The sequence below is a fragment of the Macaca mulatta genome, chromosome 13 (assembly GCF_049350105.2).
Source record: "Macaca mulatta isolate MMU2019108-1 chromosome 13, T2T-MMU8v2.0, whole genome shotgun sequence".
Taxonomy (NCBI): Eukaryota; Metazoa; Chordata; class Mammalia; order Primates; family Cercopithecidae; genus Macaca; species Macaca mulatta.
The window spans coordinates 115,439,875-115,453,202 of record NC_133418.1 but is presented as its reverse complement, the minus strand read 5'-3'; the positions used below and the strand labels follow the sequence as shown (position 1 = coordinate 115,453,202).

General features: G+C 49.1%; 1 protein-coding gene across 5 annotated transcripts in view; it reads left to right on the top strand.

Moving 5' to 3' along the window:
• ASAP2 (ArfGAP with SH3 domain, ankyrin repeat and PH domain 2) overlaps positions 1-13,328 on the top strand; it is a 203,160-nt gene that overhangs the window by 171,358 nt on the left and 18,474 nt on the right. For all 5 annotated transcript variants that reach the window (XM_015111666.3, XM_015111664.3, XM_077960160.1 and 2 more), the window contains exons 18-22: positions 300-385; positions 2,360-2,475; positions 4,162-4,229; positions 8,604-8,717; positions 11,669-11,921. In XM_015111666.3, coding sequence (XP_014967152.1) covers positions 300-385; positions 2,360-2,475; positions 4,162-4,229; positions 8,604-8,717; positions 11,669-11,921 — 637 coding nt within the window. The remainder of the gene's footprint in view (positions 1-299; positions 386-2,359; positions 2,476-4,161; positions 4,230-8,603; positions 8,718-11,668; positions 11,922-13,328) is intronic.

Sequence of the window (13,328 nt, the reverse complement as noted above, 5' to 3'; positions counted from 1 at the left end):
CTGCCTTGTGGTGCTGATGCAGGGATGGGGACAGGTCAATTGAGAGGACTTAGAAATGAAACCCCTGAACTTCCCATTTATTTCCCATGGAGTCAGGAGAAACAGGACCAATCTCCAAATTGCACATTCCCAAGGGCAAAGAGCTTGTGTAGAGATTAAAGAGACTCTGTCTAAGAGATAAGTTTCTCGAAGGGAAGGATAAAAGACTTTTGGAAGAGTTATACCCTATTTCACCGGTGGTGGACACAGAATTGAATGCTCCCGTTAGAATTCTGGAATGCCTTTGTTTGATTTTTCAGGAGCCAGATGAAACTGCCCTTCACCTTGCAGTCAGATCCGTGGATCGAACCTCTCTTCACATTGTAGACTTTTTAGTTCAGAACAGGTAGGTGTTCGGAAATTAAGGGAGGCACTTGTTTTCTCCTTGGTATTTCTGGGGAAGGAATCAGAAGCAGCTTCATCGCTTCTGATGTGTTGTCAAGAGAACCTTCCCAGGTCTAAACATGAATGATAGACAGAAAAAGTACGCCAGGTGTGAGGTACTCCATGGCAATCCTTTAAAAAAGCTCTAGAAACTCTTTTGTGGTAATTGCAGGGTCCAACTTCTAGTGTCTGGTACTGAGGGAGACACCAAGTAGATATGGCTGCTGAACTTGGGGACCCCATGACCACCCTCTGTGCACAGGGGCAGTCCTCACCTCATCGTGTGAGCCAGGTCATCACACTGCCCAAGCAGAGTGTCCTGAGCAGTAGGGAGATAGCAGGCAAGGAGGGGATCCACACATTAGCCATGATCTGAACCAGAGATTAGAAACCAGAGCACTGGATTATGGGTGTTTTGTTTGGGTTGAGAAGCTGTTTTTATGCTTTGATTAGAAATGACCTTTAGAGATGTGCACAGGTGGTTTACCACAGATCCGGGAGTCCGTGTGATTGGTGCATATTGCTTCAGTCCTGTGTTACCTGCCTGGCAGCTGAAGGCTGGACTTCAAGACCTCTCAACATGTATTTTCACTCCCTGATCATGGTTTGAGCCATGTGTGTACTGGAGGAGGAGGGGCTGTTAAAAGCCCCAGAAATTTGTTCCGAAGGAAATGGAAAATTCCAAAATGCAAAAGCCATGGGATAGTTTGCATTTTGTGTCCCCTGCTTTTTCCTCCCATTTCTGAGCAGAGGAGTGAAGAAATGGCCAGAAAGTAGAGGAGTGTGGGGCGGTCAGCCCCAAGACCTGCAGCTTCTTCCTGAGGAGCCTGAGTTCACTGGATTCATGGTGGAAGCTGCCCTGATGCCCTCTGTCTCAGTGCCAGCCTGGCTCCTAGAACGCAGCAAGGGTTCCATAAACATTTGGTTGATAGCTGCGTGATGCCGCTCCCTCCATGCACATTTTCAGGGGGCAGGAGAAGGAAAGTCCCAGTTTCTTTTTTTCAGAGTGGAAGGAGGACAAAAGTGGGGGAGAATTCTGAAAATGAAGCTCCCCCCTATGCCCCCAATTTGGTGAAAAAGAAGCTCCTTTTTTTATATTGAAAACATAACTGGCTTCCTTCTGATGGAAGCAGCAGGTGCCACTTCCTGAGGTCGCCCTTCTGTCCCCACTTTGTGCAGGGGCACACAGCTCCCTGCCCCTCCTCAGAATGTGGCAGTGGCCATGCTTGCTAGGGTGGAGGGCCTGTGCCATGTCTGCCAAGCCTGAGCACCTTTTTTGGATGACCTGGTCTTGTGATATGTTGGAAGAACTTTTGAAAAGCTCGAGATTCCCCTTGAGCCTGTTTTCAGAGGTGTTTCCAGGGCAAACAGGCTGAGGAGCCTGGGGAAAGTGACTTTGGGCAAGTCACTAGGCTTTGGGAAAGTGACTTTTCCCTTTCCTGGAGGGAATATCAAATAATGATAGAGAAAAGCTCAGCCCCCATCCTCCCATAGGACAGGATGGGTGAGTCACACAGGCATCCAGAGGCCCTGCGTCCAGCACAGCTGGCCAGCCTAGCACGGCAGCCTCTGGGCACAGCCGGGGGGACGTGAGAAGGATGCTGGGCTCCGGGTTCACCCAGGTGGTGCACTGCCTCTGCTTTGGCCCCACATGCTCAGCAGCAGCAGGAATGAGGGATGCCCCCTTCCCCTTTTGACCTTTTCTGCCATCATCGTGTTATTTCCTTGATGACCTTCTGCTAAGGCTTCTCCACACAGGCAGGGACGGTGCCAGGTCCCACCACCTTGGGAATGATTTAGGGAAACTGTTCACTCAGGGACTGTCTCAGGGACTGTCTGCCTCTCCTGTGCACGTGCCCCAGGCTCCCTGCTGGGCAGTCCTTATCCTCTGGCCTGTGACACACTATGCTTTCTCTCTGTTCCTGTGCTTGGGCAGTGGGAACCTGGATAAACAGACAGGGAAAGGCAGCACGGCCCTGCACTACTGCTGCCTGACCGACAATGCCGAGTGCCTCAAGTTGCTCCTGCGAGGGAAGGCCTCCATCGAGATAGGTGAGTGGGCCCGGGCCCCGGGGGTGGGCTCAGCTGCACCCTGGCCTCTGCCTCCTCTCTGCCACCCAAGCCCGGCTCTTGGAAACAGGGCTAACCCTGTGGGCTCTTGTTAGTGCCAAGGAGAAGGAGAACCTACCACTAACGAGAAAGGGCCTCTCCCTGCCTGTTCCACGAGGCTGCATTCACCATCTGTTACTTAGACTTTGGGAGCATTTATAGGCATTTTACAGATCATAAGATAAGCAAAGGGTGGGTCTTGCAGCTCTCACGAATGCCAGGTGAATTTGGACAAGGTTGGGGAATTTTGACCTGTTCACATACCCTGAGCCTATTCACCCCCACCTGAGGCCACACTTGGCCCCTTTCTTGGCTCTGGGTTTGATGGATTATAGGGGGAGATGCTGTTTACTGCTCTGTCCTTTCATTTGCACCACTGCTTCCTCCATGAAGGGCCCTGGTTGTTACTTGGCCCCAGTCCCTTCCTCTGTGGAGGACCCCGGCATGCCAACAGCCAAGGCACAGTTGTGCCTTGAGAGCATCCAGTTGTTACCCCTCAGGAGGAAGTATTTTTGAAGAACTATTAAAGAGGAAAGAATAGAAAAAAGACACACATCTGCCTGAGAGCCGTGCTTATCATTAGAAAACTAATAATCAGACCTCGTTGACTGAGGCTTATTTAGAAAAAGTGTAGACTGGGTGCAGTGGCTCACACCTGTAATCCCAGCACTTTGTGAGTCCGAGGCGGGTGGATCATGAAGTCAAGAGATCAAGACCATCTGGCCAACATGGTGAAACCCCGTCTCTACTAAAAATACAAAAATTGGCTGGGCGTGGTGTCATGCGCCTATTGGCCCAGCTACTTGGGAGGCTGAGGCAGGAGAATTGCTTGAACCCGGGAGGTGGAGGTTGCAGTGAGCTGAGATTGCGCCATTGCACTCCAGCCTGGTGACAGAGCCAGACTCTGTCTCAAAAAAAAAAAAAAGTATATACTTTCAAGGTTATAGACTGCTTGAGAGAAGGTATAAAACTTTATTATATTCCAGTGCATGGAACTAGGTTAGCAGTGCTTTTCGTTAGAGGTTTATGATGAATCGCTTTATTCAATGACTTACAGTTTGGATGTGGATTTTAATTAGGTGGCTTCCTCAACAGTTTCAGTGTTTGTTTTTGGGTTTGTTTGTTTGTTTTTTCTTTTTAAGACAGAGTCTTACTCTGTCACCAAGGCTAGAGTGCAGTGGCGCGATCTCGGCTCACTGCACCCACAGGCTCCTGAGTAGCTGAAACCACAGACGCACCACCATGCCTGGCTAATCTTTATATTTTTAGTAGAGATGGGGTTTCACCATGTTGGCCAGAATGGTCTCCAACTCCTGACCTCAAATGATCCACCCACCTCTGCCTCCCAAAGTGCTGGGATTACAGACATGAGCCACTGTGCCTGGCCAGTTTTAGTTTTTTGATTAGTTCAAACTTTGTCTTTTAAAGTTTTACCTTCTGTATTTAGCTGCAGTTCTATACAATTACAAGATACATTCAGCCTCAACTAGGTCAAACTCACTGTGGATTTCATTAACCAGGCCCAATGTAATTTAGTGCTGCCTTTCTGTTCCTTTTAAAAATGTCCTGGATGTCATACCTTTGCTGGGTTTTGCCTTAACGCCTCCTTTGCTCGCCCTTGACTTTTAGCAAACGAGTCAGGAGAGACTCCGCTGGACATTGCCAAGCGCCTCAAGCACGAGCACTGTGAGGAGCTGGTGAGTCTCCCGCCACAAGGACGGGGTGGGGCACCTGTCACGGGACAGGGAGCCAAGCCCGTCCTCCTTGGGCAGGGTTTGCTGTGAACCAGTGTCCTGAGCAGAGCTCAGCGTTTCTGGTGGGATGAGCCCAGAATCAGCCTGCCTTGGAGAAAGCATGCTAGGGAGTATATAGGGAAACCTAGGGGGACCCACCCCCTCGTAGTGAGACTTGGGGTGTGAGTCAGTGTTTGCTGGTTGGCCGTGTTGGTAACATCACTGATGTGGTGGGACAACTGGAGCAGAGGCCCAAGGCCGCCACAAGGGCCTGTTCTCTGGCCTCCATAAGCTGTTTACTTTGCTGGACATCAAGGCCAACCTCCTTTCTTTGTTCCTCAGCCCCAGATCGTGTGGGTTGCTCGACACTATCTTTTCCTGTTCAGTGTAGACCGTGTAGACAGTAGAAAGAGCCCACCAGGCCAGGCAGCACTGGCCTTGCCGTGGGCTCCTCCACTTGGCTTTGGAAGGAAACTCTCCTAGGCTGTTTCCTTATTTCTAAAGTGCGGTCAGTTACACCAGTACATACAGTCGTGAGAATTATTATCAAATGCTGTAATGCAGTTGGCACACGGCACTCAGTAAATAGAACTATTAAGGCTGAGCACAGTGACTCAGGCCTGTAATCCCAAAGCTTTGGGAGGCTGAGGCAGGGGATGATGGCTGCTTGAGGCCAGGAATTCGAGACCAGCCCTGCAACATAGTGAGACTATCTTTGCAGATGGGTAAAAAAATTAGCAAGGCATGGTGGAGCATGCCTGTAGCCCCAGTTACCCAGGAGGCTAAGGTAGGAGGATCACTTTGAGACCAGGAGTTCAAAGCTACAGTGAGCCATAATGGCGCCACTGCACTCCTGCCTGGGCAACAGACCAAAACGCCATCTCCACAAAAAAGTTTCAAATTAGCTGGGTGTGGTGGTGTGCACCTGTAGTCCCAGCTGCTTGGGAAGCTGAGGTGGGAGAATCGACTTGAGCTCAGGAGTTCAAGGCTACAGTGAGCCATGATTATGCCAATGTGCACCAGGCTGGGGGAGAAAAAAAAAAGAACTATTAAAAATAAATACTATACAAGTGTAAGATAAGTAACAGGTCCTCTTTCTAAGCACTGTACATCCACTAGCTCATTTAATTTGTTTTTTGTTTTGTTTTGTTTTTTGTTTTGTTTTTGAAATGGAGTCTTACTCTGTCGCCCAGGCTGGAGTGCAGTGACGTGATCTCGGTTCACTGCAACCTCCGCCTCCCAGGTTAAGCAATTCTTCTGCTTCAACCTCCCGAGTAACTGGGATTACAGGTAACTGCCACCACGCCCAGCTAATTTTTGTATTTTTAATAGATACGGGATTTCACCATGTTGGTCAGGCTGGTCTTGAACTCCTGATCTTAAGCAGTCTACCTGCCTTGGCCTCCCGAAGTGCTGGGATTATAGGCGTGAGCCACTGCACCTGACCTAGCTCATTTAATCTTCATAACTACCTTACAAATTAGTTTCTGCCGTTGTCCTCATTTTGCAGATAAGGAAACAGGCACAGAAAAGTTAAGTGACTTGCCCAGGGTCATGTAGCTACTATCTGGTTATGAGGGAAATTAAGCCCTGAGGTTCTAAGACACCCATAGTGTGTAATGAATTAACTTCTCTTCTGCACATGTAGAATGGAACTAGCTATCTACCTTCCTTGAGAGAACTGAGAAAATAGCCACTCAGATCATTTTCTACAGCGTTTAATTCTCTCATCCTGCTTGAAAAGGCTGGGTTTACAGTGAATGAGCACATTCATTCTCCTGGGGTTGAGCTTTCTCCCATATGGAATGTGGATACTTGCAGGCTGATCAGCATCCTTTAGATCTCAAATATCCTTTGCCTGTTGTTTTGGGGAAAGCTCTCTAGCCCTGTTTTTTCTCTATGCTTACACTGTTGTCACAACGAGCAATACAGAAGCAGACTGCTGTGACCAGAGGTGTGGGGCTCCCCCCACCCTACACCAAGTGTAGTCATCTGACAGGTTTGTCTTGCCTGCTGCATAAACCCAATTCACAATAGAGAAAGAGTTGAATTATGGCAAGCTGGCTGAGCAGTGGAAGGATAGGAGTTATTACTCAACTGTGTCCCTGCAAAGGCTCAGAGGTGAGGGTTTTTCAGGGATAGTTGGATGGGCAAGGGGGCTAGGAAATGGGTGCTGCTGATTGGTTGGGAGTGAAATCATACAAGTGTGAGAAACAGCCCTTGGCCACTGCATATCATCTCAGTGGGGGCCACGGGACTGGTTGAGTCATGCATGAGTCAGGTTCGGTGGAGTCAGTTGGTCACCAGGATGCAAAAGTCTGAAAAAATATCTCAAAAGATCAATCTTAGGATATGTTATCTATAGGATCAGTTGGGGAAGTCACAAATATCGTGGCCTCAGGTGCAGTAAACAATTTTTTTTAAAAGACAGTGTCTCTCTGTTGCCCAGGTTGGAGTGCAATGGTGTGCTCATAGACAGCCTCAAACTCCTGAGCTTAAGCCATCCTCTCACCTCAGCCTCCCGAGTAGCTGAGATTACTGATGCACGCCACCACGCCTGGCTAAATAAGTTTTTAAATTTTTTGTAGTGGTGGGGTCTCGCTATGTTGCCTGGGCTGGTCTCAAACTCCTGGCTCAAGCAGTCCTCCTGCCTCGGCCTCCCAAAATGCTGGGATTACAGGTGTGAGCCACTCCACTGGATGGTAAACAATTACATTAGTAGAGAGGCAAGCTGCACCTATATTTTAGCAGAATTCAGACCCCTCCCATAATCCTCATCTTGAGGCCTTTCATTAGTCTTCCAAAGGCACTTTCAAGCTGCCTAACAAGAACAGAGTTTTCTTGTTTTCACATGCACACATATGTTTATTGCGGCACTCTTCACAATCGCAAAGACTTGGAACCAATCCAGATGTCCATCAGTGACAGACTGGTTTAAGAAAATGTGGCACATACACACCATGGAATACTATGCAGCCACACAAAGGGATGAGTTCATGTCCTCTGTAGGGACATGGATGCAGCTGGAAACCATCATTCTGAGCAAATTATCGCAAGGACAGAAAACCAAACACCGCATGTTCTCACTCATAGGTGAGAATTGAACAGTGAGAACACTTGGACACAGGGTGGGGAACATCACACAGTGGGGCCTGTCGTGGGGTGGGGGAATGGGGAAGGGATAGCATTAGGAGATATACCTAATGTAAATGACAGTTAATGGGTGCAGCATAGGAACATGGCACATGGATACATATGTAACAAACCTGCACGTTGTGCACATGTACCCTAGAACTTAAAGTATAATAAAAAAATTGAGTCAGTTTTAGGGAGGGACTATTACCATCCTTGTTTCAAACTTACACCACAAACTAAATTCTTCCCATGGTTAGCTTGGTCTGTGCCCAGGAGTAAGGGAGGACAGCCAGCCTGTGGAGCCAGAAGCAAGATGGAGTCAGCCATGCTAGACTTTTATCACAACCATGTTCTTGAAAAGGCGGTTTCACAAGCAGCAGACACCAGCTGGCTGTCCTCCAGTTCAATTAGACATTGTCTACCTGAGGTAGTGTCAGATCCCACAGACTGGGGGCTCAGTCCCCAAGACTGTCTCCCAACCCAGACACTAGTCGGAAATCAACCTCCAGAACTTCTGACCGACCGGCTTCAAGTGGGGGTTCCCACAGCCCCCTCTTTGGGTTCGAATAATTTGCTGGAGTGGCCCATAGAACTCAAGGAGACACTTGTGTTTACTGGTTTATTATAAAGCATACAGATAGAGAGGCGCGTAGGGCGAGGTGTGGGGGAAGGGACGCGGAGGTTCCATCCCCTCCCCGGGCACCACCCTCCAAGACCCTCTGTGAAGCTCAAGAACCCAGTCCTCTTGGAGTTTTATGGAAGTTTCATGATGTCAGCATCTCTTCCCCCAGGGTATATGGTGAGACCCTCTCTGGGGAGGGTCTTAAGACCCACAGTCAGAAAAGTGGTGGAAGATTAGAGTCCTGCCTTGGAGCAGGAGAAGTTCAAAGAGATTCTGTCTCCTGAGGCCTAACACCCCACGTTATAACCAAAGACTGCAGCAAGAGCTTTGAGAGTTACAAGCCAGGAACTGTGGCTAAAAACTAATACAGTTTACAAAGCCTTTGCTGGGACATACCAGCTTTGAGTTTCAAGGTTACCCTGTGAATTAGGCAGAGGGGCGGGGGCTTTACCTGAGACCCAGAGATTTCCATGAATTTGCCTTGGACTACAAGGCAGGCCTCCTGTTTGCACACCTCAGTGGGTCCAGGTGCATGGCCGAGTGTATGAGCAGCAGCACTGACCATCCCTCTGTTCTCTCAGCTGACCCAAGCCTTATCTGGAAGATTTAATTCTCACGTTCATGTTGAATATGAATGGCGACTACTCCACGAAGACCTGGATGAAAGTGATGACGACATGGATGAGAAATTGCAGGTCAGTGCCAGGTTGCTAACCATTAAGAGTTTTGATCAGCTTCATCCAGAATAATGTGGGTCCTAATCTATAATTAAGGCAGAAAGCTGTTTTATAGAAATGAAAATGTAGCTTGCTTTTTGCTTTCATTAATCTCAGTAGGCTCTTGGTTTTACCCTTCCCATTACCATCTCCCGTCTCCCAGCTCCTGCACCCATTAATTTAAAGGAATGGCTAATTATGTACTTACAGGCAGCCTTTTGCTACAAAGGAAAGGGGTGTGGGGGGGAGGGGGCGGGGGGGTTGATTCCAGTGGGTTTAGAGGAAACTCCCTTGCGATGGAGTCACGTCATAAAGACCAGATTTCTCCCAGTCTAGGTGATCACATTCTCCTGGTTGATCTTAAAAAACATCAACTGAAATCATCAGACGACCTGTAGAGCTCACTGGGTCCAACCCTTTCATTTATCAGTTTGGGATATTGAAGCCTCAAGAGAAAAGTTGACTTGGCCAAAGTGAAGCAGCTATTTAGAGGCAGCCTTGGGACTGCACAAAGGCTCTTGCCTCCTCCTCCAGCTCCCTTTTTACCACACTCACTGCTTCACACACAGGGGGTGATGCCCAGGAAGGTTGCTGCCTTCACGCAGGACTCGGAGCTGAGAGTCAGACTTAGGTCGTCTGACCCAAAGCCCTGACTCCTAGCTGTGACCCACTTCCATCTGTCCTTCAGCATGGTACTTCGAGGCGTGCCTGGAATGTGCTCTGTGCTGAATTAGTGGCAAATGCTACATTAAACACATTTTCATGGTTTGGCCTTTTTTTTTTTTTTTAATTTTCTGTAATGCATTAATGTTCTGATGTGTATTGAGGATATCTAATTAGATAGATGGACGGATAGGTCAGTAGGTAACCAGAAGGCATTTCTGAAACCTGTTGGATTGTCTTTGCTCATAGAGTTAACATCCATACTTACTGCTTCCTAGAATACAGAATAAGAAATTACTTCACTGAGTTAGGTACAAAACAGTGTCAAAGCAAGAAGAGTCGACTGATTTCATACTTAACCTGCCTTAAAAGTTGGAAGCAGTCTGCCCCAGTGTGCCTCTTCATCAAGCAATCGGACGCCACGTTCCCGTTTTATGAGCAATGATGAAGCAGGTTGCATAGTCCAAGGAAAAGCACAAGAGCAGAGGCTGGTGTGGAGTCCTAAGACTCATCCACACTGCTCACCTGATTCTCAGCAGACAGCAGCAGGGACTGTTTATCCTTTCACCCGTGGGCTTTGCAATTTAGAAATATGTGTGAAGAACCACTGGGTGCTTAGTTCTGCACACCTGAGCTGGGTTTGAAGCGTTGGTTTGTCCCGAACCTAGAATGGGTTGGTGGTCATGTGAGGGAGAGGCAGGGCTGCTGCCGTTCACACTGAGCACCTGATAGGCACCTGGCATTGTGCTAGAAAAGCACTCGCCATATCCAGAGAACAGGTGAGAATGTGGTCAGCAAGGTGAGTCAATTGCTCACCATCATATGTAGTTTAATGAAGCTGGCATTTGAAATAGAAGTTAGATCTAAGTTACCTGAGTCATTATTCCATGCATTCACTTCCAAGAAAGCGCATGACCAGCTGGGCGCAGTGGCTCACACCTGTGATCCCAGCACTTTGGGAGGCTGAGGCAGGCGGATCACGAGGTCAGGAGATTGAGACCATCCTGGCTAACATGGTGAAACCCTGTCTCTACTAAAAATATTAAAAAATTAGCCGGGCGTGGTAGGGGGGCGCCTGTAGTCCCAGCTGCTTGGGAGGCTGAGGCAGGAGAATGGCATGAACCTGGGAGGCAGAGCTTGCAGTGAGCCGACATTGCGCCACTGCACTCCAGCCTGGGCCACAGAGTGAGACTCTCTTCAAAAAAAAAAAAAAAAAAAAGCACGTTACCTTCAGCGGGAGCAGGGGTGGCCAAATTGTTAAAGGGCCTGATAGTAAATATTTTAGGCTCTGTGGGCCTAAAGTGTCACAGTCCATGTTATAATTACTTAGCTCTGCCAGGATGGCTCAAAAGCAGCCTTAGTATCTAAATGACAGGACATGGCTATGTTCCAATAAAATTTTACCGACAAAAAACAGGTGGCAGCCCATAGGCCACTGTTTGTTAACCCTGATTTGGAGGAATCTCAGGAGCTCCTGTTCATATGGGAAGAAAGCACTGATTTCTGCTGAATGAGCCATATAGCTGTTGGAGATTGAGTGCCGCGGGCTGGCCAGAGCTGGCTACCCTGTGGGGTAACATAAGAAGGCATGTTTAGGAAGGGGAACTTCAGGAAAAATGCTGACTTAGGTTGAGATAACTTCGGCTGATAAGATAAATAGCTTATATTTTAAATCCATCACAGAATGGAGAATTTTAACTTGTAATTCACAGCTTTTTTGGTGTGTGTGTGTATATACTAGTCTGTTCTTACACTGCTATAAAGAAATACCTGAGACTGGGTAATTTAGAAAGAGGTTTAATTCACTCACACTTCCACATGGCTGGGAGGCCTCAGGAAACATACAGTCACGGCAGAAGGGGAAGCAGGCACCTCTTCACAGGGTGGCAGGAGAAAGAGCAAGTGACAGCCTTATCAAACCGTTAGGTCTTGTGGGAGCTCACTATCACAAGAACAGCAGGGAGGAACCACTGCCACGATCTAGTCACCTTCTTCTCGCGACACGTGAAGATTACAATTCAAGATGAGATTTGGGTGGGGACACAAAGCCAAACCATATCAATGTGTGTTTCCTTCACGAGACACAAGGAGTGAGTTTTCACTCTTACAGCTTTCATGCAACTTGTGGCTCCCAGGCAACAGATGAGAGCTCAAATGGTACCAAGCCCAGCAGAGCTGGTGTCAGTGACGTTTTCAGCCCTGTGTTGAATGTCATCACCAGGAGCATCATTTCTGTCTCACGCCTCTGCCCTGATGTTCTCCTGCAGCCCAGTCCCAACCGGCGAGAAGACCGGCCCATCAGCTTCTACCAGCTGGGCTCCAACCAGCTTCAGTCTAACGCTGTATCTTTGGCAAGAGATGCTGCAAACCTTGCCAAGGACAAGCAGAGGGCTTTCATGCCCAGCATCTTGCAGAATGAGACCTATGGAGCCATCCTGAGTGGCAGCCCACCTCCCGCCCAGCCGGCAGCCCCCAGCACCACCAGCGCCCCGCCTCTTCCTCCACGGAATGTTGGCAAAGGTATGACGCTGTCAGTCATCCCTGTGAATTTATAGAGGGTCTTGTTTTGTGGTTTGGGCAGTTTGCAGCTGCCCTGCCTCCAACTCAGTGACCTTTGGGCTCTTCTGTTTTGTAGTTATTTTCTGTTTGCTTCCTAAAGGGATTCCATCATTCTTATCAGGCCAGATGGTGGTAGAGTCTCTTGATTTGACTCTGATTCTGGGCAGAGTTGTGGCATCTGCCTGGCTTGGGTAACATGGGAACTCCCCCAGGGCAGCCTGAGGTGGCCACCTGAACTCCCAGGGCTGGGCCGAAAGACACACTCCTGCAGGTCTGCCCTCCGCGACCTTCTGTTTACCTTCCTCCACTCTCCCTCCCAGGCCTTCGTTCTTTCCTTTTTATTTCTCTTCTGCCTTCATCTGGTCCAGTTCATGGCCCCTGCGATTACTTCTTACCAGTGATCCCCATAAAATGAAGGATAAAATGCTACTGATTTGGGGAACAGTGCTTGGCCTAATTCTAAAATACAAAACCAGCCCTGTGGTCCTACCAGTGTCTTAGGGCAAAAAGCTTGCTCTTCTTACCTCAGCTATAACCTGGAGGGTTTGACTCAACAGGTGACACTTTCTGTTTCTGGAAATACGTAAACCAAAGCTCCCAAAAGTTAAGTAATTTGTCCTTCCTGAAGAGCAGCTGGCTATGGTGCTCCTTGAAGGCAGGTCTGGCGAGTGACCTGCTCAGCTCTGGGCTGAGCTCCAGTCATCACTGTGGCCTTCAGAGAGTTTCCCACATGAAGGGGGCTGCTGAGGCTTTGATGGGAGGAGGGAGGCCCAGGAAGGACGAGAGTCTGCACAGAGCATGTATCCAGGCGCTGTGACCGCTGTGAGCCGCTGATGGAGTGGAGCCCACGCCCCCGAATACATCCCGAACTGTCCTTATGCGGTAGCTGCTAGCTGGGCAAGGTGGGTTGGTGCGTGAGGGTGGCTGAGGCCAGGAGACCTGGCCCAGGGCTGAGCAGACAGCTGCAACTTTGTGCTGCACATACACTCGCCTGTGTGGCTGGGCCCGTCTTCCCTGCTGTCCTGGGTGTCTCTCAGACCCTTACATGGCTCTGCCCCTGTCACTCAGGGAGGCCCAGAGAAGTGACAGTGAACCTGTCGTGTGAGTCACTGAGTCATACCCCCAAGAACAAACCTGCTGAGAGCAGGCCTTTCCCCCAGGCAGGCCCAGAAGCCAGCTGCTTGCTGTCCCCACACACCCTACATCCCAGACCGCATCCATCCCTGGTTTGATGAGGATGTCCCTGAGCACGGAAGGCAGCTACAAGGTGAAGCCACACAGTCGCACCTCCTTCCTGTCAAACCCCGAGGATGGCTGGTCAGGGCCCAGGGTGGGTGCGGCTTTCTTCCCGCCTCTCCCAGATCCTGC